Below are 24,997 nucleotides of genomic sequence, written 5' to 3'. Positions count from 1 at the left end.
ATTTGAGAATTTGTGTATGTCTTTGTTCATGGTTTTTAAATTTGCAGCACAAACTCGACTATCAGAACTACATGATGAAATAGAAAAGGCAGAACAACAAATTTTAAGAGCTACTGAAGAATTTAAACAACTGGAAGAAGCTATACAACTTAAAAAAGTATGTAAAAGCAAAGTAGCAATGCAGGAGGAAATGCAAGATAAGAAACGTGTTTTCTCCCTTCATAACCATGTTAAACAAATTTTAATCTGTGCTGCCTAATTAATTATGGAGTAGCAGTTTTCAGCATCAGCTGTGGTTCTAGCATTTTCCAATTACAATTCCCTGCCATTCATGATGACATCCTATTAACATTTTATAAAGCATAGAGAAATAAATTACTTATCATTTATGTAAAAAGAGATGTTCAGTGTACTCTATTTTGAAAGTGTCTACCCAGGGAGGTTGATGCTTCCTGTTCTAATTTAATTAAGCACCACCCACCTTTAAGATCCTGGGGCCTAGATTAAGAGTCAGAAGACATCTTTACTGTACATGAACATTATCAAACACAAGCAGCAAAAATGTAAATGATAAAAACTATGATGAACAAAAAGATGGAAGTGTTTCCCTCTCAGAAATTACCAGAGTATGTCATGGAGCAGTGAGCAGCTCAAACCCATGACATAATTGCAATGGGAGAATTTAAAAATGGAAATATCTTGACAGTTAAGTCTGTAAAAGTTTTTAATTATTTGCAACTTTTAAAAATCAGTATTTCAAAATTATATTGGTGAATGTTTTCATACTATAGTAGATAAAACAAGAATGTGAAGTCTAGATTGTAGATTCTTTCAAAAGATACACTATACGGTGATTTTAAAATTAAACAGTAACTAGAAATTGATTGATTCACGTTTATTGGAAGCTTACTATATGCTAGTCCCTGACTGGGCTTGGGCCCTGAGTAATGAATAAAACAGGTGTGTTTCCCTCCCACATGGACAGGAAAGAGGCAATGAACAAGTTTAAAAAAAATAAAAAATAAAAATGAAATACGGTTACACAACATGTATGTTGTAGGAAAAAAATAGGAGAGCCAATGAAAAGGATATCATTTAGATTGTGGGGCCACAAAGGCCTCTCTGAGGAGGTGATATTTGGGCTGAAACCCAAAGGATGTGAAGGAGCCAGCAAGACAGCCATAGGGGATCCTGTATTCCAGGCAGAGGTGACAGTGGGTGCAGAGACCTTCACGCTAAGTGTTCCTCTGCAGAGCGAGGGAGAATGTGGTGGAAGATGAAGTCCAAGATTGTGCCAGGATTCATAGGCTCTCATAAGGCGTTTGAATTTTAGTCTGAAGGTAATGGGAAGCTTTTGAAGGACACTAGTAGTCGAATGTCTGATCCTCTTTGTATTTTTATAAGGTCACTCTGGCTACTGCCTGAGAGTGAAATGGGGTGAGAGAGATGGAAAGAATGGAGATGGGTACATCTCCTAGGGGACTGTTACCAGTAGAGACAGGAGATGGTAATGGCCTGGACTAGGGGGGCGGTGGTGGATATGGAGGGAAGCAAACTTCTTGTCAGCAAAATTTGGCAGGTGAACTTATCAGACTTAAAAATGGATTGAGGGGCACCTGGCTGGTTCAGTCAGAGAAGAACATTTGAATCTTGATCTTGGGGTCGTGAGTTCGAGCCCCACATGGGGTGTAGAGGTTACTTAAATAAACAAAAACTTTTAAAAAACGGATTGAAAGTGGGACGAGGCAGAGGGAGTCATCAAAAATGATTTTAATAATTAAAAAAAGAATATTTTATAATAATGTTGGACAGCTTTGTCCTTACATAGATCGATAAATGTAAATAATATACATAATTTTTAAATAAATGAATGCTTACAAAAATGTGCTTGAAAAAATAATTATTTAAAATGAGTACATTTAAGCTAAATTTTTCAAAAAATAATTATTTAAGATGAGTACATTTAAGCTAAATTTTTTATTACACTATTAATTTGCTTGATATGCTCATCACAAGGGTAAGTGCTATATAAAGTCAACTACCATTAATATTATGGTTATTATTAATAATGTCTAAGTTGCTTATACTAGAATGGCAACTTCATTTTTACCTGCTGTTATTATCAGAAAATCAAAGTAAGATTTTTCTACAAGTAATAAGCATAAAAGTATAAGTTATGAATGGAATGCCTAATGATTTTTACATTTTACTTTTATTTTAAAAAACTGGTAGAGCACAGAATATCTTTTTAAATTTTAGAAGTTTTCTTTAAATTTGTAAATTACTGTTGCTATCCTCTGTTAATTGTGTGTTGGGGTGTGTGTGGGGGGATTAGATTTCAGAAGCGGAGAAAGACCTTCTTTTCAAGCAGTTGAGTGGTAGGATACAGCTTCTCAATAAATTACGCCAAGAAGCTGTGGATCTAGAAACACAGATGGAAAAGCAAAGGCAAGAAATTGGTGAAAAGCAGAATGAGATCAAGGACCTGGAAATAGTCACAGATAGCCTGGATTCCAGAGACCCAAAACATGTAAGTAAATGAAGAGACTTTGACTTGTTCTATAGGGACTAGAATATCATTCCATCTAGAAATTATGTCTCCTCATTTTTAGCCACAGAGTTCTTTCTGAAAGTCTTTTAGTTTGATGGCACAAATTTGAATGATACATATGTTTATGTATGCGTGTGTGTGTCAATATATATCTGTGCGTATTATATATCCATATGTCTGTGTGCATAACATATGTTCATATATACTTATATATAGAAGTATACATATCGCTGTGTTGAAAACAAAACCTAAGGCTTGAAGGAGATAACTTTCGGTAGAATGATAGATGCATGGTACATGTATTTTTTTAAGTGACTATCATATTTCAAAGCAAAAGAAACTTGTCCCAAGGTGCTGTCCAAATCTCTTACCCTTTCCCTTTTCTTGCTTTGTTTTTTTTTTTTTTTTTTTTTAAGAGCAAGGCGGTGAGATGGGAGAGCTGAGAGGGGTTCAGAGTCCTTTTTCCACCTCTTTTTTAATCCTTTATTGCAAACATTACACTAAAGCTATTTTTTGTTTTGTTTTGTCCTTAAAAAGGAAACATTTCTCTGGACTGTGTCTTCCTAAAATGTGGCCAGAGGTGGTCAGGTGGCTATATGATGGAGTTAGGTTCTTGTCTTCTCTGAGAAGTCTTACTAATGGCTTACGTTTTACCCAATATTTGTAAATATAGAAGTAAAAGTATTTTCTGCATATTTCACTGCTATACTTTGAAAAATGTTATTTTTTAATAGAACTTTAAAACCTCTGATCTAAGAGAAGTCATAGAATTTAACATGGTAAGGACAGTGCACTATAATTACTTTAAATACTTGTCAAGTTATTTGATTATCCCTTTAAACACTTCAATAAAATACCAGGTAGATTTTTTTTGCAAGCCAGCTAATTTTTACAAAAGGTAATCTTATCATTCATAGAAGTAAAGTCTTCTCTAACAAAAGCTTAAGGCTGAGTATTAAAATTGAAATTAAGAGAGGACTTGATTATTTTAAAGCATTTTCATTACATAAGAAATTAGATTTTAAGTAATGTGTAATGTGGCCAATAATATCTTGCCTTATTGCATTAAATTGTTAGAAGTCTGCCACCCCACGTAAGGCTCCTAAGGACAGGAACTGTATCCTACTGTCACCTGTATTCCCAGGGCCCAACCCTATGTTTGTGAGTGTTTGCATCCAGGCAGGTAGGCAGGAACCAGATGACGGGCACTACCCATGGCTCCTCTGCTGCTCTCTTCAGTTCTGTGATCTAATTAGAACCTAGATTGTATGTTTGCTTTTACAAATGACTTTTTTTTTTCTTGGGAGACGGGGAGTCCAATCCTTACTGAATTTCTGTAAAAAAGTACATATAGAAAGGAGTTAAATGAGAAGCAGAAATGGCATACACATTTTTTTTTTTTTTGACATACACATTTTGAAGGTAGTCAAAATCAATCTCTCTTAGTGGGGATGAGATATACAAACCTGGTTTAAGATTCCTTTTTGGTATTGTTAAAATGACTAATGGTTAGTTTTTAAGGTTATAGCTCTAGTCAGAGTACTAGAGGGTGTCTCTTTAATTTGTTCCCCCAGAGGGAGCATCTTTTTCTAGCTTGCACAAAGTCACCTTCTTGACTGGTGTTAGGCTCCTGTTTGGTACCACGTTCTGAAAATGTGAATATTTTAGCAAAAGGGAAAGAAGAGTGGAGTCCCTGCCTATTTTTTCTATAGATGGAGACAGACTTTTATTCAGTTAACTTTTATTATGTAATCAGATAAAATACCTTTCTGAATAGCAAATAGAATTTAAAAGAAAAGCTTGAGAGATTAGGAAACAGTATGTGCCTCTGAGATAGGATAGAGAGCAAACACACTGCGACGAGGAGGTCTTCTTGCGTGATGCTGGGGTTTTTGTGTATACTGGTGAGGAACTTCATCACAGCGTTCATATGATTGGTGACTTTTTTTTTCTAATTTGCAGAAGATGAAAATGTGATTTTAAAGGCTTAAGTGATTTCCTAAATTCACCCTTTTAGGAAGAGGCTGAGCCCTTGCTGTGCTACTGCAATGACCTTTCCCCCCCAAGGGAGCTAAAGGTCTATAGAGACTAATTATTTTTAAAATTAGCTTAGAGCTAAATAAACCTAGTCAAGGTTTCAGCAAACAGAAGCATTTAACTAGGTTTCAAAAGGAAAAAGTACCATTTGAAAATCAAATCCCATTTTAGCTGTAAAAACTGTACCTAGCTAGAGGCACAGACACCACAGCAGCGCCCTTAGTAAGGGAAGATGTGTGGGGCCCCTCCCCACCGGCCGTGCCCGCGCCCGCGCCCGCGCCCGCAGGGGTAGCGGGGTGCGGTTCCCGGGGGATCGCCGGTGGCCTCCGCGGCGAAGGTGCAGCGTGATTGGCCCTGGGGCCGCCCTGTTGTGATTTAAAGCTGGGGGCGGGGCCTGGGCCGGAGGCTGCGGTGATTGGGCGCGGGGCTCGCTGCGCGGGGGGCGGGCGCCGGGGGCAGGGCCGGGGGCAGGGTGGGGGCGCCGGGGGCCCCGCGGCCTGGAGGGAAGCGCACGTGGGCTGGAGGACGACCTGCGGCGCTCCGCCCTCGGCCTCCCGGGGCCCCGGCCCGGGCTGGCTTTAACGGGACGCGTCGTGAGTTCAGGTAGGACGCTTTTCGCTTTTCTCGTGCAAGATGGGCGAGAGGAGGAGGAGCCGCGATGGGCGTTCCTGCTCGAGGCTCGTGAAGACCGCACGGGGCGCCTTGGCTCCGGCGCCCTGCGTGTGGAGGGGTCTCGGTGGACTTTCTGGCCGTGATCTGAAAGGCTTGTGGGTAGAGACATCAATGCAGGATTTTTTTTTTTTTTTATTCTTTTGCGAGCCATAAGACTCCTAAACTTAGGTAGAATTTAAGCTGATCTCTGCAGCTGCCGTCACGGAAAGGTGTCAGTCGGGTGTCTGCGGACGGCGGGGAGGGAAGAGTCCTGAAAATCCCATCGAGGCTTACGGTAGTCAAACAAGAATGTCCCGAGCCGGCTGCCAGTCACTTGTTCCTTCAAAATGAAGGGACTTTTCTTTATTGTCTTTGAAGGCAGAGGAGCATCCCGAATGTCCTTTTTTAACCAAACAGGTATTAGACTTGAGAGCCTGGAGCGGGTCCTGACCCTGATAGAGCGGTCTCTCCTGACGGCTTCCTGCTGCTGTTGGGTCCGCTGACCCTGCGGGGGGCGGGGGGGGGGGGACGCCTGGGCAGGTCATTGGTGGGTCTGAGATGCCGTTTTCTCGTGTGAAAGGGAGGGTGTTTCCCCCTGAGCACCCTTGAAAATACCATCTGATCTTTTCAGTTTACAGTAGCTCTGGAGTGCGGGGCCGTCACGGTGTGAGTGGGGGGGTGTGAGCGCGGGAAGCTCCAGTGCCGCCCCGGGCCTGCGCCTTGAGAATCGCTGCGCTGAGCAGCCTTGGAGGTCTTCTCAGCCCCAGTTTATCAAACCAGAAAGTAAAATGCTTCTTTGTATAAGGAATTGAAAATAAACCTCGATTCCAAGTATTTTTTTGACATCACTATTTTTCCCTAAGAAACCTTATTAAAAAAAAAAAAACCTTTTTTTTAAAGTACATTCAATGTGCTTTTTTGATTAAAAAGGTAGAACTATTGTAGATATTTTTAATATTAAAAATACTTATGAAAAATTTCTTATAATCCTTCCACCCAGATATAATTCATGTTAGCATTTTGGAATATAGTCATTTTTTATGGATATGTGTGTGTGTGTGTGTGTATGCATATATATAAAATTAACTTTTGAAAGCTTGTTAAAAGATACTTTTTAAAAAAATATTTTATTTCTTATAAATGAGATAGAGAGAGGCAGGGACACAGGCAGAGGGAGAAGCAGGCTCCCTGCGGGGAGACCAATGTGGGACTGGATCCCAGGACCTCAGGGTCTCGCCCTGAGCCAAAGGCAATGCCTCAAATGCTGAGCCACCAAGCTCAACCCGGGAGCCCCTAAAAGACACATTTTAACTCAGTGCAAAGAACACTGAAGTTGGCTACTTTACCTAGTAGGCATGCCCTTGGAAAAGTCATTTAACCTCCTTGATTTTCTGTTTGCGTATCTGAAATGGAGAGGATTTCCAGATCAAGTTATCATGAGGTTTAAATGAAAACTACTTGTGTGAAAACAACACAGGGCCCGACACAGATAGACCTAAATTGTTACATTTTATTTTCCATTATTCCTTTAGAAATGTTAAGCATTAGCATTATTATTTTCTTTTAAAAAAAGTTTCAGGGGCTCAGGATTTTGTTGATTTTTTTTTTGTATTTTTTTTTTAATTCAGTGCCATATGAAGGCTCAGAAAAGAGGTAAAGAACAACAACTTGACATTATGAACAAGCAGTACAAACAGCTTGAAAGCCGCTTGGATGAGATACTTTCTAGAATTGCCAAAGAAACTGAAGAGATTAAGGACCTTGAAGAACAGCTTACTGAAGGTGAGAATTTAGGTATAATTTAAGGTAAATCAGTATTTAAAGATTTAAGATGCTTCAGTATTAACAAAAGACAAATGACACCTAGGCAGGCATTAATCCAGATATTAGCTGAATATGCTTCAGCTGTTTGTACTAATGTTTGATAGGGAAATATTTGCAGAATACCCAAAACTTGACCAAAAGTAAAACATTTTTTCAATTTTGGTATTGTTGCATCCATTTCCCAATAAGTCAGGTCATTGCATTCAGTAGACAAGAAGCCAGTACATGATCATGATAAGCTCTGGCATGTCATTGTCTTCTTCCAAAACACATAATCCTTTCAGGAACAAAGAGCCCATTGACACCAGGGTGTTCAGTGCCTAGTTCTAAGAGTGTAGAAAGAATTTTAGGATCTACATTTGCAATGCAGATTTAGATTGTGACGTTGTTTACTAGTGGAAGAGGAAGATAATATAGGTTGTGGTGGTGAAGCCTAAGACAGGGTAAAAAGAGCCCAATTCCTGTTTTGCTATTATCAGCTGTGTGACCTGGGACAAGATATTTCTATCTCCATCATTAGTTGTTGGGAAGATCTTTTAAAAAAAAAAAAAAAAAAAAAGATTTTGTGTATTTGAGAGAGAACATGAGCAGGAGAGGAGCAGAGGGAGAAGCAGACTCCCACTGAGCACGGAACCTGACATGGGATGGGGCTCAGTTCCAGAACCTTGGGATCATGACCCAAGCTGAAGGCAGACGCTTACCCAGCTGAGCCACTCAGGTGTGCCCCCTTTGTTGGGAAGATTAAATGAGGTGGTGGTCATGAAGTGCCTGGCACATAGTAGGTACCCAATATATGGTTGGTTGGTTTTTCAAGTTACATGTTTATGCCGCCAGTCTTGGATTCATCTCGTATATTGAGTGGTTTTATGTATCTAGTAACAAGGATTCACAGTTTTGTTGAACATTTTTCATTATTTGGCAGTTTATTTGGACAAGTTTCATTATTTTAAACTTCTTGTAGCCTGAATTTAGCATTTTATAGGTAATGCCTGCTGAATATACTGTTTTTATGGGATAGCTAGTTAATACTACTGTACTATAGATAATACAGAGAAAGACTATCATATCTTGAAAAAGAAAAACCAGATGGTACAGAGTAATTGAAAGCTTAGAATTTCTTTCTTAGCCAGTAACAAATAACTAGGAGACTAATGCGGTCATTAAATATCTTGAAAGCATTTTCTTATAAACATTATCACTTTGCCTTTTTTCATTTTGATTAGGACAAATAGCCGCAAACGAAGCCCTGAAGAAGGATTTAGAAAGTGTCATCAGTGGGTTGCAAGAATACCTGGAGACTGTCAAAGGTCAGGCCCGTCAGGCCCAGAATGAGTGCAGAAAGCTACAGGATGAGAAGGAGACATTGCTGCAGAGATTGAGTGAGGTCGAGCAGGAGAGGGACCAACTGGAAATAGTGGCCATAGATGCAGAAAATATGAGGAAGGTATGATTTATTTCTTCTTGCCTGTTTCCGCAGCCTCAGATGTAGGTGATGTCCAAATTAACTTAGTTAAGGAAGTTAGCAACTGTGTAATTTGAAGCGACAAAGAGAGTATTAATGGCTATTTTATGGGGTTTTTCTCTTTTATTGTGAAACACTTGGAATCTTTTTTTTTTTTTTTTTTGCCTTCACTCTAAAAAGGAAGATTATTTTGAGTTTCTGTCCCTGAAAGCTATTGTTATCAAAGAACTCTAAAAAAATGACACTGTGTAGCTATTACCGTTGCCGTATTAAGTGTTCATACTTTGTTATTTGTGCAGCAAAATTAAACACAGCATAATTTTCTCATTCTTGTTATTCACAATTTTAACTTTATTTTATAAAACAAGACATAGTGTTCTAAATTATATACACCCTTCCATACCTGGCTTGTTGCCATTCTTTTAGAGATTTCACTTGATCTGTTTCAGTTGTTTGACAAACTTTATCAGACATGAGAACCCAGATTCCCAAATTTAATCCCTAGTAGGATTTGCTCTAGAAGTTTGAATTCATACATTTAATATTATGAAAATTTTCAGACAAAGATATCAAAAATTCTATTCAATGCCATGTACTCTGTACTCAGCTTAAGAAATAAAACATTGCAGATATATATGAAACCCTCTGAATACCTCCATACAGAGGCAATAGAATCTTGAATATAGTCATTTTTCTGCATCTCTTTTCTTAAATATGCAGCCATCGATAAGCAATATGTAGCATTGCTTTGCATAATTTTAAGATTTATATAAAAGATATCATAGTGTCCATATTCTTTGGCCCACTTGTTTTTCTTCCTTCCTATTTATGTTTTGGGGAATTATGTACATTGATACATATAGCTCTAGTTTGCTTATTTTTATCAGTGTATATAGCATTCCATTATAGGTACTTACAGCTTTTTCATTCTCCTCTTGGAGGACATTTAGGGTGGTTTCTGGTCCTTGGCTATTATGGTGTTGAGTGTAACATCTTTGCACATATCTTGAGCATGGGGACTATGTTCAAGATTGGAACTGTGAGTCAGAGGGTATGTGTCCCCCTCAGCTTCACTGGACATTATCAGATTACCAGCCATAGTGACTCAGTCAGTTTCTACTCCAGCCAGCAATGCTAGTGTTATCCAACTTTTATTTTATTTTTAAGCTTCTATTTTGAAATAATTTTAAATTTACTGGAGAGTTGCAAGAATAATACAAATAACACTGTAATAAACCTTTAGAGTCATCAGTTAATATTTTCCTACACTTGTTATATAAATTTTTTTTCTGACCATTTGAGATTTAGTTGTAGACATCACCCTCCTTAGGTCCTGTATATTTCATCATGTGTTTCCTAGGAACAGGAACATTTTCTAACATGGAGTATCTAACACAGAATAATTAGCACATTCTGGAAATTTAGCATTTTGTCAGTCTTAGCGTTTGCCAGTCTGCTGAATTTGAAATGGTATCTTTTTATTGTGAAAATTTACATTTATAAGGAAAGTTAAAAGAATAGTTCAGTGAATGTGGGCTAAGATTCAAAAAATATTTTGCTGTATTTTTTTTCTCGAGTTATTTGAAAGTTACAAACATCAACACATCATCCTTTAAGTATTCCGTCTCTTAAAAATCAAGACGTTTTCCTATATCATTGCAATGTCATTATTATACCTAGAAAAATTAATAATAATTCTCTAATGTTATCTAATATCTGAACCGTATTCAAGTTTTCTCAGTTGTGCAAAGAATGTCTTTCATAGCTGTGTGTATAGAGACCAGGCTAGTAGTCCTATAGAGTATCCCACATTCTGAATTTGTCTGTTGTTTTCTCATGATCTGTGTAGCTTGTTCCTCTGTGCTCCATGTAAACTCATATCTTGTTACAACTGCATTTTTCCCTTCATCACTGAAGAGATTGGGCACCTTCCCTTTGCTATCCAGGCTTCCTCTTCAGTGAATTCCCTATTCATATTTTGTGTCTGTTTGTTTGTTTGTTTGTTTGTTTGTTTGTTTGTTTATTTATTTATTTATTTATTTATTTATTTATTTATTTATTTATGATAGTCACACACACAGAGAGCAAGAGAGAGAGAGACAGAGGCAGAGACATAGGCAGAGGGAGAAGCAGGCTTCATGCACCGGGAGCCTGACGTGGGATTCGATCCCGGGTCTCCAGGATCGCGCCCTGGGCCAAAGGCAGGCGCTATACCGCTGCGCCACCCAGGGATCCCTGTGTCCATTTTTCTATTGGATTGTCTGGTTTTTTTTCTTAATGATTTGTGGGCATTCTTGATGTATTCTGGACCTTTGTTGTTTATAAGTAGAATTTGCATTTTGCACAATAACCCAAATAATTGAGATCCCAAGTAGTCTTTGGACCACCCCCTGAGAAACTCTTCTGTGGAAGTTCTCATCACAAAATCCTCCTCTTTAGAATAGTTTGATCTAATTCTACAAGATCCCAAATAAATAGATAAAAGCTGTAATATTTAATCATAAAACACAGATGGGCTAAAATGAATTAGAACTTTGGTATATTAATCAATATGTACTTCTGTTCTTGTCAGCACTCATGCCAGTTACTGTATCAACTTTAATTAGTGCTAATCGCATTTTGTTCTTCTAATAAGTGAACTTGCTGTGGTTTAATAGAAAGAGTATGGACTTTGGAGTCAGAGATCTGGGCTCATGTCCTATCTTTTAAGCTACACAGCCCTGTGCAATTTATTAGATGTTTATTCTCCAGTTCCTCTTTTGTAAAACAGGGATAATACCGTGCCTTACACAGTTGCTGTGAAGATACAATGAATGAATAAATGTTTTCACATTTATTCTGATGGAAATAGGCCTTACATTTTATCACCCCCCCCCCTTTTCTTCTTACATATTCAGACACATTCAAAGTGTCACACAGCTGGTTACTTTGGAAAACATGTTGGTAGCTTACTGATTTTTCTGATTACATTTAGTCAGGATTTTTGTTTTCCAACCTGGATATGCACAGCCTTCAGCTTCATTGTATTGCTAAATGAAATGAAAACTTTCTGTGCCAGACCAGCATTGGCTGGCCATTTGGTTCACAGTGCTCAGGTTACTTATAAAAACTTACAGATGCTTATGCACAACAGGGGAGGGTTCCATAAAAACGTACTGAATCCTTCCAGGAGCTCGCAGAACTAGAGAATGCCCTCCAGGAGCAGCATGAGGTGAATATATCCCTGCAGCAGACCCAGGGAGATCTCAGTGCCTATGAGGCTGAGCTAGAGGCTCAGCTGAAAATACGGGATGCTGAAGCCAACCAGTTCAAGGAGGAGTTGGAAAAACTTAGAAGGTTGAGCCAGGTAAGTTGGAGTATAAAGCCATCTAGAATCCAAGGCCTATGGCCTTAAACATATCAGCCTTTCTTTAATGTAATGTAAGATGAAACATTTTCTAATATAATGTATGTAGAATGATGGGAAGAGTACATTTTTGGAGTCAGCTGTTCTGAGTTCAAATACTACCCCTGTCTGAGCCGCTGAGCATGCAAATCACTTCATAGCTCCTGAGCCTCTGAAGTACCTCCTTCTTTAAAATGGGTTATAGTGAGGATAAGGGAAATACTGGGCATGAAAGCACCTTGCAGTTGGTATTCAATAAATTCCAGTTTTTCTTTCTTAAGACAGGATTAAGAGACCTTTTAAGTTAGTGTTATATTTTATTTTAGTACTTTCAATTTTGGTTGGGTAAAGTATCCACTAGTGTAGATTGTACTTGCAAATTAGAAAAATAATTATTCATTCAATAGCCACTGACAGGCCATGGAGAGCCAGATGCTATAGATGCTGCAGTTACAGCATAGACATGGTCACTGTCCTTGTGGAGCTGGCACTCCAGTAGGTGAGACAGGTGGAGGAGAAAGAGAAGAATAGTGTTCTATAGCTGGGAGGGGTGGTTAGGGAAGATTGCCATAAAGAAATGTCTCTGCCGAGACTCAGAGGATGAGTTAGATTTTGCTGTGTAGAAGGAGCAGAGGCTGATAAGGGTAGGGGTAGGGTTCTAAGCAGGGGTGAGGGTTCTAAGCAGACACAAAGAGAAGGAGCATAGTGCATTTGAAGTGCTGAAAGTATGCCTCTTGGATGCCAGGAGCAAGACGAAGAGCAGGGAAGAGGGAGAGAGAGAAAGACAGGGAGGCAGACAGGGGCCAGTTACAGCATACTCTTTATCAGATTAAAAATGTAATTTTGTTTATTTTATTAGTCACATGGGCTGCATCTTTCTCCAGGAAGACTATTGTGATCTTCCTCTTGTGCCTGCTGGCAGTCTGGTTTCAGGATCCTACTTCAGTTTTCCTGTAACCTATGCTCCGTCAAAGCATTTTATCGTGTGTATGATAAGCATCAGCTTAGATTTTCCATCTCTCAGCACAGCGAATACCCAGATTGTATATGCTTGCTTCTGTTCTTTCAGTGCCTGGCACATGGAAGGGGTCAGTATACACTTATCGGATGAAAGTGAAATAAAATGATATAGTTTGAGTCCCAGGAATGTATGTAAAATAGCATTCATGTGATTAGAAAAGGAAACAAAAGGTCATGCTTATTATAGCAATTGTGTTAATTTGTATCCCTTATCAGATATCAAATGACTACCTGACAATTGTCAGGATTATGTTTCTCAAGAGTATAAAGTTTTACAAAACTACAGTTGATAAGATCAGAGTGCAAAAAGAAAGGAAGTTGAGGGAAAACAAAATGACAGTAAGTACAGATTTCTAAATAATAGTAAACAAAATTTCTAGATGGCATCTCATTCCAAATGAATAGTCTTTTTTTTAAAGTTTTCAAGCCAGCCTTTGCTAGCTTGAAATCTATTGTCCTTTGTATTTCCATTGTCCTTCTTTTTCCTATAAGTCTGGACAAAAGTATTATAACAATCTAGCCTTTTCACAGATTGACTTGATATTAAGGACTCTCCCCCTTCTTGGGAAAAGCACTACGAGAATTGGCCTTCAAGCCATATAATGAGAGTATGCAGCGTAACAGATCTATGTGATCTCCAGGTCTCTAATTGGTGTATACTTCAGCTATATGAAATGATTTGTGAAGCTTATTAAATGCAGATATTTGCCCCCCACCCTTCCCTCAAAGCTTCTGGCCCACTGAGTCTAAGATGTAATCTGAGCATCTGCATTATTAACAAGCACACTGAGTGATTTTGATGCAGGTCTTTGAGGACCATAGTTGGAGTACTACTGGTCTAAGGGAAGGAAGAGCAGTAACTGTTAGGTCACTCACAGAACTTTTAAAGGTAGGTATTTGGGCCCACCCCTGAGGTTCTAATTTGGTATATCTGATCTGAACTGATTCTAATGGCTATTCTTTCTTAAATATTAATGGTTGAAGGAGGCATGTAAAAAAGATTAACTTAGGCTTTGAAATCTGAGCATACAAGCATAAAACCATGTTATAAAACCATAGCCACCAAGGGATTGTGTGTGTATATAAATTTTCTTATGCCTTTTTAGATTAAAAAAAAAAGTGTTGCTCTTTATGTTTTCATGTTGTTGCTTCCCACGGCAATAGTTAGAACAATCGGCCCTTCAAGCAGAGCTTGAGAAGGAAAAGCAAGCCCTGAAGACTGCTGTCAAAAAAGCCCAGCTCTCAGAAGGAAAGGACCAAGAAAATAGTGAGCTCCGCACACAACTCCAACAGCTGCAGGTAGAGACATGTCTGTTCAGGATATATCCTCACGTACCACTCCTGACACCCTAACGTACTGCTCTCTTTAGTCAGACACTTAACAACCTACTCCAACCTGTAGTAGGCAACTAGAATTTATTAGAAACGAAAGATTATGGGTGGGATGTTACCATAGCCTCTGTTCTCTTGTGAGCCCATCGCTGTAGGATTAACACACACATACCCTGTGTGGTGTTTGGTGGTGTGAAGTGGTGAAGCCAGTGTCGGGAGTATACCACCAGGACTGTGGGAGTTCACAGGTAAAAGCAGTACCTGACAGTTCACCAAGAAGCAGATTTATCACCCTGCTGGGCTAAAGGATCAGATTGATGCATTCTTCTTCCACTGAAATATCTTTGTAATTATCCAGGAATTTAACTAGAGTGGGTTGCAGAACTTCTTAACTGTAAACGTTTTTCACAAACCCCTTCTCAGAAAGGATGCTATTAAAAATACAGTCATGGGGCCCCTGGATGGCTCAGTCGAATGAGTGTCCAACTCTTGGTTTTAGCTAAGGTCATGATCTCAGGATCATGATATCAAGCCTCGTGTCGCATCGGGCTCCCCACTTAGTGGGGAGTCTGCTTCCCCTCTCCTTTTGGCCTGCTCCCCAACTCGTGTGTTGTTCTCTATCTCCTCTCTCTCTTTTTCTCAAATAAGTCTTTAAATTTTTTTTTTTTTTAATTTTTATTTATTTATGATAGTCACACAGAGAGAGAGAGAGAGGCAGAGACACAGGCAGAGGGAGAAGCAGGCTCCATGCACCGGAAGCCCGACGTGGGATTCAATCCCGGATCTCCAGGATCGTGCCCTGGGCCAAAGGCAGGCGCCAAACCGCTGTGCCACCCAGGGATCCCTCAAATAAGTCTTTAAAAAAAAAAATTAAAATGCAATCATTTTACATCTGTGGGGGTTTGCTTTGGTGGAGTATTTTTACTGCCACTGTCACAATAATCTGCCTAACAAGCTGCCAGAGAAGCAGGTGGATAGGATTTTCCAGATAATTAAACTCTCAGAGAGCACAGATGTCTGAACAAACAAGTACCTGGATCAACACTCAGGTCTCCAAATCTGTGAGGCCAAAGGCCACTTGGCTGACTGAGGTGGCATGTGTTATACTTCACCAGCAATAAAGGGGCAGCGTCCTGTGGTTTTAGGGAAGCCTTAAATGCAGGGAGGTTGTAACAAATAAGACTAATAAACTCACCGAACTTCTCTCAATATTTTTTTCCTCAAAGTTTAAGGAAATGTAATAACCTAGAATTTAATTTTTACTGCTACCAGCTTAATTTCTGAAGCAAGTATCATAAAGGGTGTAGAGATTTTCCATTCTTGTTTGACTTATGTGTCAGGTGTTCAATAGATTACTATTTTTTATTTTTACTATGGAAATTTTCAAGTAATCACAAAAACAGACTAGTCTTACGCCCTTTTGTTTACACTGCTTAAACAACACATCAGCATTGTTCCATTCTTGGTTCCGTCAGTCCATGTGGTTTTTTTGCTGGAATACTTAAAAAGAAAATCTCATACATCTTTATACTTCAGTATACATCTCTTAAAGAAAAGGACTGAAACGTCGTCTTCAGTGGCCTTCTCTTCTAAGTTAGAAACTGAAGTCCGCTTTCCAGAACATTAGCCCATGCTGTGAGACTGCCTTACTTGGAACTAGGTCCTTGGCCTACTAACCTCCTGATGACAGAGTTCAGGTTAAACTCACTCAGCATTTGTCTCTTGTCAGAAAATCATTTAGCTGCAATGGACCAAGCCTACTAACTAATACCAGCTCAAGAAGGGAGACGGAGCTGCTCTGTCAGCCATTCAGGAGCTGCACAGCTCTCTGATTTCTTCTCCTCTGTGTCTGGGGCGTTGTATTTGCCGCATGGACTCCAGCCCTGAGCTGACGTATCTTTATAAGGGCTGCTCTTACAGACCTGACATACTGGATCTTGGTCCAGGTTTTAGAGAGAGTGAGAACTTGTTTTCTGGCAAGTCAGCAGATTGGCCCCGGGTCAGATCACCTGTGGCCGAGATTAGATAGTGGTACAAATATGGGCATCTCAGGGCGGTGGGCAGGACATTTTACAGATGACAGGCCCCAGATGGGTCAGGCAGTTAAACATGTTCGTTGTAATTCTGAATCTCCATTTTTAGCTAAGAGTGTTTCATTCATGGATTTTGAAGTAAATCACTCACGTGGAATATAGGTATTCAGGGGAATACAATCAGTACCTTAGGATGTAGAAGTATTTTTCTTTATAACTTAGGGTGGTTTTAGTGGGTTCTTTTTACTTGAAAGAGGCATTGTGTGAATTTAATTCTTGGATCTAGATATTTGTGTTTGTTAATAGTGAAAATATGCTGGCATATAACAAATACTCCCACAGAGAATTCTCAGCTATTAGAGAAGTTCCAGTATTAGAGGTCCATTTTTAGTTGCTTGGCAGAGTATCATGGCAAAGTAAGTGTTTTTTTTTTTTGTTTTTGTTTTTGTTTTTTTTAACTTTGAATTCTGGACATTTCAAACACATACAAAAGTAGAATACGAAAACAAATCCTCATGTACATATTACCTGTCTTCAACAGTTATCAGCACATGGCCGATCTTCATCTATAATGCCTGCCATACACTGAATTATTTGGAAATAAATCTGAAAATCTTGGGGCGCCTCGGTGGCTCATTTGGTTAAGTGTCTGCCTTTGGCTCAGGTTATGATACCAGGGTCCTGGAATGGAGCCCCACATTAGCCCCACTCCCTGCCCATGGGGAGTCTGCTGCTCCCTCTTCCTCTGCCCCTACCCTGCAACTCATGCACTCTCTCTCAAATAAATAAAATCATTTTTAAAAATCTGAAAATCTTATTTATCTGTAAATACTGTAAAACGGCTTTAAAAAAAAATGAACAGGTGCCACTTTATATCTTAAAATTATAGTAATTACCTAATATCAAATGCCTTATTATCATAGGCAAATTTTCAATTATCTCACATGGTTTTGTGTTGTTTCAGAGAGAGAAAAAGAATGCAAAAGTAGGTTGGTAAGGGAGAGGGAGAGAGAGAATCTTAACCAGGCTCCACACTCAACGTGGAGTCCAAATGGAGCCCAATCCCACACACCTTATTTCTTAGTTTTTACAAGTGTTGGTTGGAATCGGGATCCAAATAAAGTGCACGCGTTGTATTTGACTTGACTCTTAAGTCTCTTGTAGTCTACAGTCTGAAGGTTTCCTCCTCCTTTCCCACTTCGTTATGTTTTAAAGAAAACCAGGTCTTTGTCCTGTAGAATTTCCTGTATTCTAGATTTTGCTGGTTGCATCTTTTTTGGTATTAATAAATGTTCTTATGTCACATATGAAAGCTTATTTAGATTCAAGTTAGTTCTCAGCAAGAAGACATTCGTGAGTAGTGTTCATAGGTACTTGTTTTTGTATCCTATCAGGAAACATTGTAATGCCTGGTTCTGTCTTTTGTGACTTTAGATCAGTAGATTCAGATGTTGTCAGCCTCAATGGAAAGCATTCTTAAAGAATTGGTAAAAGAAGTTGAATAGAACTATCATATGACAAATACTACAGGCTGTGCATGGGTATGTATTTTAAATTTTGTCTTGGTAACTTTTATCTCATTTCACCACCATCCATAGGATGACAATGACCTATTAAAACAGCAACTTAAAGATTTCCAGAGTCACCTTAACCATGTGGTTGATGGTTTGATTCGTCCAGAAGAAGTGGCAGCTTGTGTGGATGAGCTAAGGAAAAAACTGAAGTCAGGAGCTGGGGAAATGAGGTAATGAAAAATCAGGACCTCCAGGAATTGAGATTGCTGAGTTATGAGGTTCACGGAGGCTCACCTTCCCAAGTTCTGTTAACAGCTGATTTCTTTTGTAAGCGTTCCTGAGTCATATTTCCATGATTGAGACACAAAATTGCTTTATTCAATCTACCCATCACTGATTATTATTATTTTTTTTTTTACATTTTAAATCTTTCATACTTTTTGGTATTATTTAATTTTAAAAGCAGAAGTTTTAAGAGTAACTTTCTCGAAGGGTCATTGTACATGGTCAGGAAGTAGAGCCATGTTATGCATTTTAAACAGAAAATAAATATCAAAACCAAGGCTAATTTAAATATATGAAATGGACCATTATCCTTTGAGCAAACATTGTTAGCCTGTGTTTTCATAGTGACAACAGTCATTGGATAAAACAGTGATTTGCACTCAGGAGGTGCCGAGATGCTATGTCCTGACACCAGTCCCATTCTGTGCAGCTCTTTTTACTCCTGCACTGCTTCCAGGGTGTTTGCACCCAGCATCTGGCATGAGAAACAAAAGGTCACATTTATAACCATCTTTTCTCCCCCCCTTACCAGAATCCATACTCCTTCAGATGTCTTAGGGAAAAGTCTTGCTGACTTGCAGAAGCAATTCAGTGAGATCCTGGCACGCTCCCAGTGGGAAAGACAGGAAGCACAAGTGAGAGAGAGAAAACTCCAGGAGGAAATGGCTCTGCAACAAGAGAAACTGGCGAGCGGACAAGAAGAGTTCAGGCATGCCTGCGAGAGGGCCCTGGAAGCCCGAGTAAGGAGAGGGCGAGAGGCAGCTGGAGGGAAGCGTTTGGTGTGATACTCGTGTTTTCAACAAATTGCAATGCTTCCTTTCCCTTGTAAATACAGTATATTTACTGTTATTTTCATTCTTAACGAGTCAGACTGCCTGTGACTGAAATTCAGCCCTGAATACGGTTACTGATGTCTGTCCGTCTTTGTGGCTGTGTTTTCCTTGGTTTGGAATCAAGTGAGAAATGTTTCCGAGCATGCAGGTAAACAGTGCTGCATTGCTAGAGTGTAGCAGCGTGCCAGAATCTGATTTTTTGGATGTAATTATTTCAATGATGATGTAAACAATAGAATGGATCCTAGAGAATATTCGAGATAAAACCATGCCCTGTAACTCATTAGTACAAGATTTCATTAACACTCGTTAGTAAAATGAAATTCTCTAAAAAGTGTTTATTTTGCTTAAAAATCATCTTCAAAACTTGATATCCTCACAGATTAGTTTTGATAAGAGGCAGCACGAAGCAAGAATCCAGCAGTTGGAGAATGAAATTCACTATTTGCAAGAAAATCTAAAAAGTATGGAGGAAATCCAAGGTCTCACAGACCTCCAACTTCAGGAAGCTGATGAAGAGAAGGAGAGAATTCTGGCCCAACTCCGGGAGTTAGAGAAAAAGGTGAGGAAGGCTCAGAAAGCACGACAGCCGTGTCTCCGGGCCTGGACCCTGCCCTGAGCGGGCCGACTCGCTATGGGGGGCCTGACCATGGTCCCCTCTGGCAGCGTCACTGGCCCAGACGTGAACTGGGCGCAGGGGAATCCGAACACAGGTGGTCAAATCAGGAGCCTGAACCATAGTAAATGAAAACGACAGCTGGCATGTGCGGAGCGACTTTAGGCATTTCAGTGCTAATGACATGAGTCGGCGTCCTCAGAAACCCCCTGCCTAATTGGACACATCCACAGGAAATTACTTTTTAACTCATCGTCTTCCTTTCTAACATGCTGACCTCTCTTTTTGCTTCTCCATCCTACCTCATCCATCTCCTCCCATGGTCACATCCTCAACCCTGTCCAGCTCAAAAATTACTCCCACCACCTCTGAAATCCCAAGCTGAAGCATCCCTTGCTGATCATCCACTGCACCCCATCTGACAATTTTTCAGCCTCATTGTTATTTCCAGGGTATGAGCCCCACCTTTTCTGTTAGGCTTTCCTGTGCACCCTCCTCATCATCGCCCAACCTAAATTCCATGGTCCCCCACTATGAGCATTTTGCAGGAGAATCCCTTCTCCTTTTTTCCTGTCTCACTTGCCTGACAAAACTACAGCTATATGCTTTCTTTGGACGGGTACCCATGCTAAGGATTCCTGCAGGCATAGTGGTATCACTGTAATCTCTTGGTCGTCAACCTCAAATGGGCAGTATTACTCTTCTCTCTTTTTAGTGAACCGTGATCGGTTCACTCTCCCACGCTCCACTGTTTCATGCCTTGTCTCCCCCCCCACACCTGCCTTCTCCTAGCCTCAGTAAATGACTTGCTTCATACTTGAGTGAGAACCTTTCAGTTTCCAAGTCCTGTTGTGTCCACCCCCAAAAATATATCTGGAACACTGGTCCTTTTTTCTTTTCTGATGCCACCACCCCCATCCAGCCGTCATCTTTCTTCTGGACAACTGGTACAGCCACCTGACAGATCTCCCACTCCTGCTCTGCTCCACAGAGCCACTAACATGCCCTTTCAAAAACATGTTAGCACCCCCCACCCCCGTCGTTTCCCCCCTCTCCGGTAACTTCTGTTGTTTTTATGAAAAAGACCCAAATTCTTAAGCCTATGAGGCCCAGCATAATTTGCCTCTAACTCCCTCTTATTCTCACCATGCTCCTTCTTCCAGTACCTCAAAAATGCCAAGTTCTTCTGGCCTTCCCACAGACCATTCCCTCTCCTGGACCATGTTTCTCTACCCTTCTCTCTGACTGCCCCCTCCCCACCAGTCTACGTCTCTCCTGCTGTTCTTTCAGATAGTACCCTGTTCTGTTCCTTGATAGCTAACAACCACCATTTTGGTTATATATTTGAGTGTTTAATATCTGTCTCTCATGAACCCTTTATAGTAGCCCAGTCTGTTTTATTTGCCACCATATGCCCAGTGCCTGCCTCCATGGTCATAAGAGGCTGGACCATCTCTTGGTGATGGTGCCAGGAAATGGTTTTCCAGTGATTGAATGAACCTATGATCACTAAGGTTCTTGGCTAAGAAGACTGATTTCGTTCTAAGTTTACCATACAATTTTGAGTTGATTTTATTCTTTCACTCTGAATATTTATGGAGAACCTACTTTATACCAGGTATTACATTCTGGGCACGAGCCAGGGAGCAGTGAACAGAGTCCCTGCCCTCATGGAGCTTATGTCTTAATTCATTGCCGCCAAGTGATTCATCTGCTCAGTTAACATTTCTTTTGTTTTAGAAGAAACTTGAGGATGCCAAGTCTCAGGAGCAGTTTCTTGGATTAGATAGAGAATTGAAGAAGCTAAAGAAAGCCGTGGCTGCCTCTGATAAGCTGGCCACAGCTGAGCTCACCATTGCCAAAGACCAGCTCAAGTCCCTTCATGGAACTGTGATGAAAATTAACCAGGAGCGAGCAGAGGTGAGTCCACGTGTGCAGAACAAGTTTCCACCAGCACTGTAGCCCCAAAACATAGCCACTTGTATTACTGCATTTTGTTATAAACTTTGGTTATTTTAGAAACCACTGTAAAGTTGTGTGTTTCCCTTCAGACCTAAGGATTGTATTTCTCCCATCACAGCCCTGCTGTGGGTCTTGCCTTCTTCTGAGCCCCAAAAGGAACCACCAAATGAAACCTACTATCCCCACCTCGAAATGTAGAATTCTGCCTAGGGAGATAGCTGTCGATCCACACCTGAACCAAGGTTTTAAAGGTTTCTGAACCCCAGACTTTTCACCTTGTGCAGTCAGATACTCTGTGACCCCTAGGGCTCTCCTGCCTTCTGACTTAAATGCCTTCTGTAACAGTTTGAAAGGGGCAGATGCTCATGAGATTAAGACAATAGATAATAGAGAAAATCTAATGAGAGTCCAGAGAGACATCAGTCGTGAAAGACCCTGGAATAGTGAAGAAAAAGTCAGCTCTTGCTCTAACTGATGGAGCCCCCTGCCCACCTGGGCCCCTTGAGGGGTGGAGTAATCTGCCAGTGATGGGAACAGCACAGGACAAGGTGGGACCCGGTGCCACACACGTGGGGTAGTCAGGCTGGCGATGGGACGAGAACAGAGGCGTCCGTCTGAGAGGAAGAGAGAAATGAAGAAGACAGTGAATGATGGCAGTGCTGCCTTTCTCCTACCTCTGTCCCAGTAGGAGCTGCAGGAGACGGAGAGGTTCAGCAGAAAGGCAGCACAAGCAGCCAGGGATCTGATCCGAGCAGAAGCGGAGATTGAACTCCTGCAGAAGCTTCTCAGAGATAAAGAGGAGCAGGTCAGTGCTGGTACTCTGCGATCTCCTTTTTGGGCCTGTATCAGTTCCTAAAAGACAAAAGTAGTGGACGTGACCACTCAAGAGAATTTGGAAGTGTAATCAGTCCTCTCCTGCGTGCTGGGCAAGGGGTGATGTGGCATCCTTACCTCCCTAAAGTGTAGGTAAAAGTTCTAGAAGTACTAAAACAAGTTGGAAGGATAAGGATGTCTGGGAAAGAATGTTCATGGGCAACTTTGTGTATGTGATTTTTTAATAGTTTCGAAATGAGATTGAGAAAGTAGATGTCAGCTCTGGAGGAGCGAAGTCACAGATGCTGGAGATGGAGAAACTAAATGAGACAATGGAGAGGCAAAGAACAGAGATTGCTAGGCTGAGGAATTTACTAGACCTCACCGGGGCTGGTAAAGTATTAGGCTTTGATTTGGGTGTTGGTTTTAAAAACAGTTGTTCTGGGGCGCCTGAGTGGGTCAGTCAGTTAAGCATCTTCCTTCATCTCAGGCCATGATCCCAGGGTCCTGAGATCAAGTCCCATGTTGGGCTCCCTACTCCGCGGGAGTCTGCTTCTCCCTCTCCTCCTATTTGTGTTCTCTGTCAAATAAAAAATAATAATAATAAATAAGTAAAATAAATAACAGTTCAGATTGTGTTAAAAAAAAATCATTCTGTTTGTTTTTCACCTTAGCAAATTTATTTAACTGTGATCAGTTCCATGCTTGATTTACAGAGTTGTCATAATTAGCTTAATGAATAAAAGCAAATAATTTAAAAAACATTTTATGTAAGTGAAATATTAAGGAACTTGATTACAGTGAGACAAGAGATCTTTGAATTTTCAAAAGGAATAATGTTTACAAACCAGTTTTCTCTGGCTCACTTTATAGATGAATAACAGAGGGTTATGTTTATCCTCTTTAAGTGTTAGCAAAAACATTACCATGGGATGAGCTGAAAAGACGCCTTTGAGGAGCTGATTGAAGTCGTTGGCTGTCACGGAATCACTTGTGTAATTTGGGAGAGGAGGGAAGTAGATGATTTCATGCCCAGTTTCACAGAATGGCTTCCCTTTGCAGATAACAAAGGAAACTTTGAAAATGTTTTGGAAGAAATTGCTGAACTTCGACATGAAGTTTCTCATCAGAATGATTACATCAGCAGCATGACAGATCCTTTCAAAAGACGAGGCTATTGGTACTTTATGCCACCGCCATCATCATCAAAAGTAGGAAGTCTGTGATGCTGGGAGTGTATTCTGAATTTTCTTGAAGGAAATGTGACAATATTCTCCCAATTTGTGAAGAAGGTGTCAAGAGCAATATGTCTAGACTAAGCCATGCATTGAGTTTCTTAAGTGTTTCTAATATTTGAGATGAAAGTAGGGCCTTCTCAGGAATATTGCCATTGCCCACTCTTGCTCAGATGGTATGTCATGGGTCCCTGATAGAAGATCCTGCAAAGGGATAAGGTGATGGGCGCAGAGGGCCTGTTGTAAATGGGTATAAAATTGTGCAGAGGCTAACAGAAAACGGGGCCCCTAGATTTCATTTGATTTTAGCCAATCTTTCATCTTGTGTTCACTGAAATCTAAGTCAGGTGCTACATGGGGTGCCATGATAAATGGTTTAGCCCTTGCTCTCAAAGACATTACAACACTGTTGTCATTACAACAGTGGCATGCACATGATGACAGTCTTGATCTATGTGCTTTGCTTATAGAGAAGTGTTAGGGATTCCTCCCATGGGGAAGGTGGGGAAAGAAGACTTCACACACCGTCATGAAGTCAGCACTTAGTGCTCAAGGCATGGGCTTTTAGAAGGGAGGAAATGTGTGGAAGGGGAGAGTTGGTTTAGCCGTGGTGAGTCGCCATGTGGGGCTGGATGGTTGAATGGGAATGATGAAAGGTGACTCTGGAAAAGTAGATTGAGCTCATGCTTTTGAAAAGGGCCTCACAATCTCTTGCAGTGACCTGAGGAAGCCTTGGGAACCAAGGCTGTGTGTAATGTGATCAGAGCCAGAGTGTAGGAAGGATGATTGGGCTGAGTGTGGGGGCCTGACTTGCAGCAGGTGAACTCGGGGTGGTGGGGGTGGGGACGTGGAGCTGTATGAACTCATTCCGTGAGGGACAGCACCCAGAGCTGGATGTGCGGGAGACAAAAAGTCAGGGGCTTGGGGCTTGAAGGTGGTAAGTGAGGAGAGGACGGTAAATGGCCCGCATCCAGAACAGAGGGGCTGGGTGACATGCTGCTAGAATCAGCTGGCAGGCAGCAGCCGGGGAGAAGTGACTCTGACGCACTAGGATCCCAGGGCTGTGTAGACTTAACCAGAATCCACACATCCTTGACAACCAGGGCTGGAGGGAGAAGCTGTGGAGGCTAGATGTTGTAACATTGTAAGGCTGAGCTGGCAAGGGTCTGGAAAATAGACCTATTTATGACTGGGAAGGAAGGAGGGGAGCAGAGTAGAGCTTTGCAGCCACACCAGGCTCCCAGGACAAGAGCCTGATAATACCCCAGAGGGCCTTGGAAATTCATTTCATGGGTTGACCATCAGGGTCCAGGCAAGAGAGGGAAACCACCAGGAAAGACGAGAACTGGCGAAGAGAGGCTGACACTTAGGTGGTTTACCTGAGACTGTAATCGTGTCTTGCTTCTGTCTGAAAAATGAGAATTCTGATCTATGACAGGAAACG

General features: G+C 40.8%; 1 protein-coding gene across 5 annotated transcripts in view; it reads left to right on the top strand.

Moving 5' to 3' along the window:
* The window catches only part of CNTRL (centriolin), a 78,829-nt gene that overhangs the window by 30,391 nt on the left and 23,441 nt on the right, over positions 1-24,997 (top strand). For 3 of the 5 annotated variants that reach the window (XM_072727487.1, XM_072727488.1, XM_072727486.1), the window contains 13 exons: positions 48-157; positions 2,336-2,530; positions 6,868-7,021; positions 8,287-8,507; positions 11,695-11,871; positions 14,095-14,229; positions 17,894-18,039; positions 18,627-18,834; positions 19,310-19,489; positions 21,284-21,463; positions 22,194-22,310; positions 22,567-22,711; positions 23,381-23,529. In XM_072727487.1, coding sequence (XP_072583588.1) covers positions 48-157; positions 2,336-2,530; positions 6,868-7,021; positions 8,287-8,507; positions 11,695-11,871; positions 14,095-14,229; positions 17,894-18,039; positions 18,627-18,834; positions 19,310-19,489; positions 21,284-21,463; positions 22,194-22,310; positions 22,567-22,711; positions 23,381-23,529 — 2,117 coding nt within the window. Of the gene's footprint in view, positions 1-47; positions 158-2,335; positions 2,531-5,055; positions 5,192-5,248; positions 5,657-6,867; positions 7,022-8,286; positions 8,508-11,694; positions 11,872-14,094; positions 14,230-17,893; positions 18,040-18,626; positions 18,835-19,309; positions 19,490-21,283; positions 21,464-22,193; positions 22,311-22,566; positions 22,712-23,380; positions 23,530-24,997 lie in introns of those variants that run through there. The other 2 variants (XM_072727489.1, XM_072727490.1) reach the window with 2 other exon arrangements.

Source organism: Vulpes vulpes, chromosome 12 (assembly GCF_048418805.1).
Source record: "Vulpes vulpes isolate BD-2025 chromosome 12, VulVul3, whole genome shotgun sequence".
NCBI classification, from domain to species: domain Eukaryota; kingdom Metazoa; phylum Chordata; class Mammalia; order Carnivora; family Canidae; genus Vulpes; species Vulpes vulpes.
Note: the sequence above shows the minus strand (reverse complement) of the source record. Positions and strands in the feature narration are given on the sequence as shown.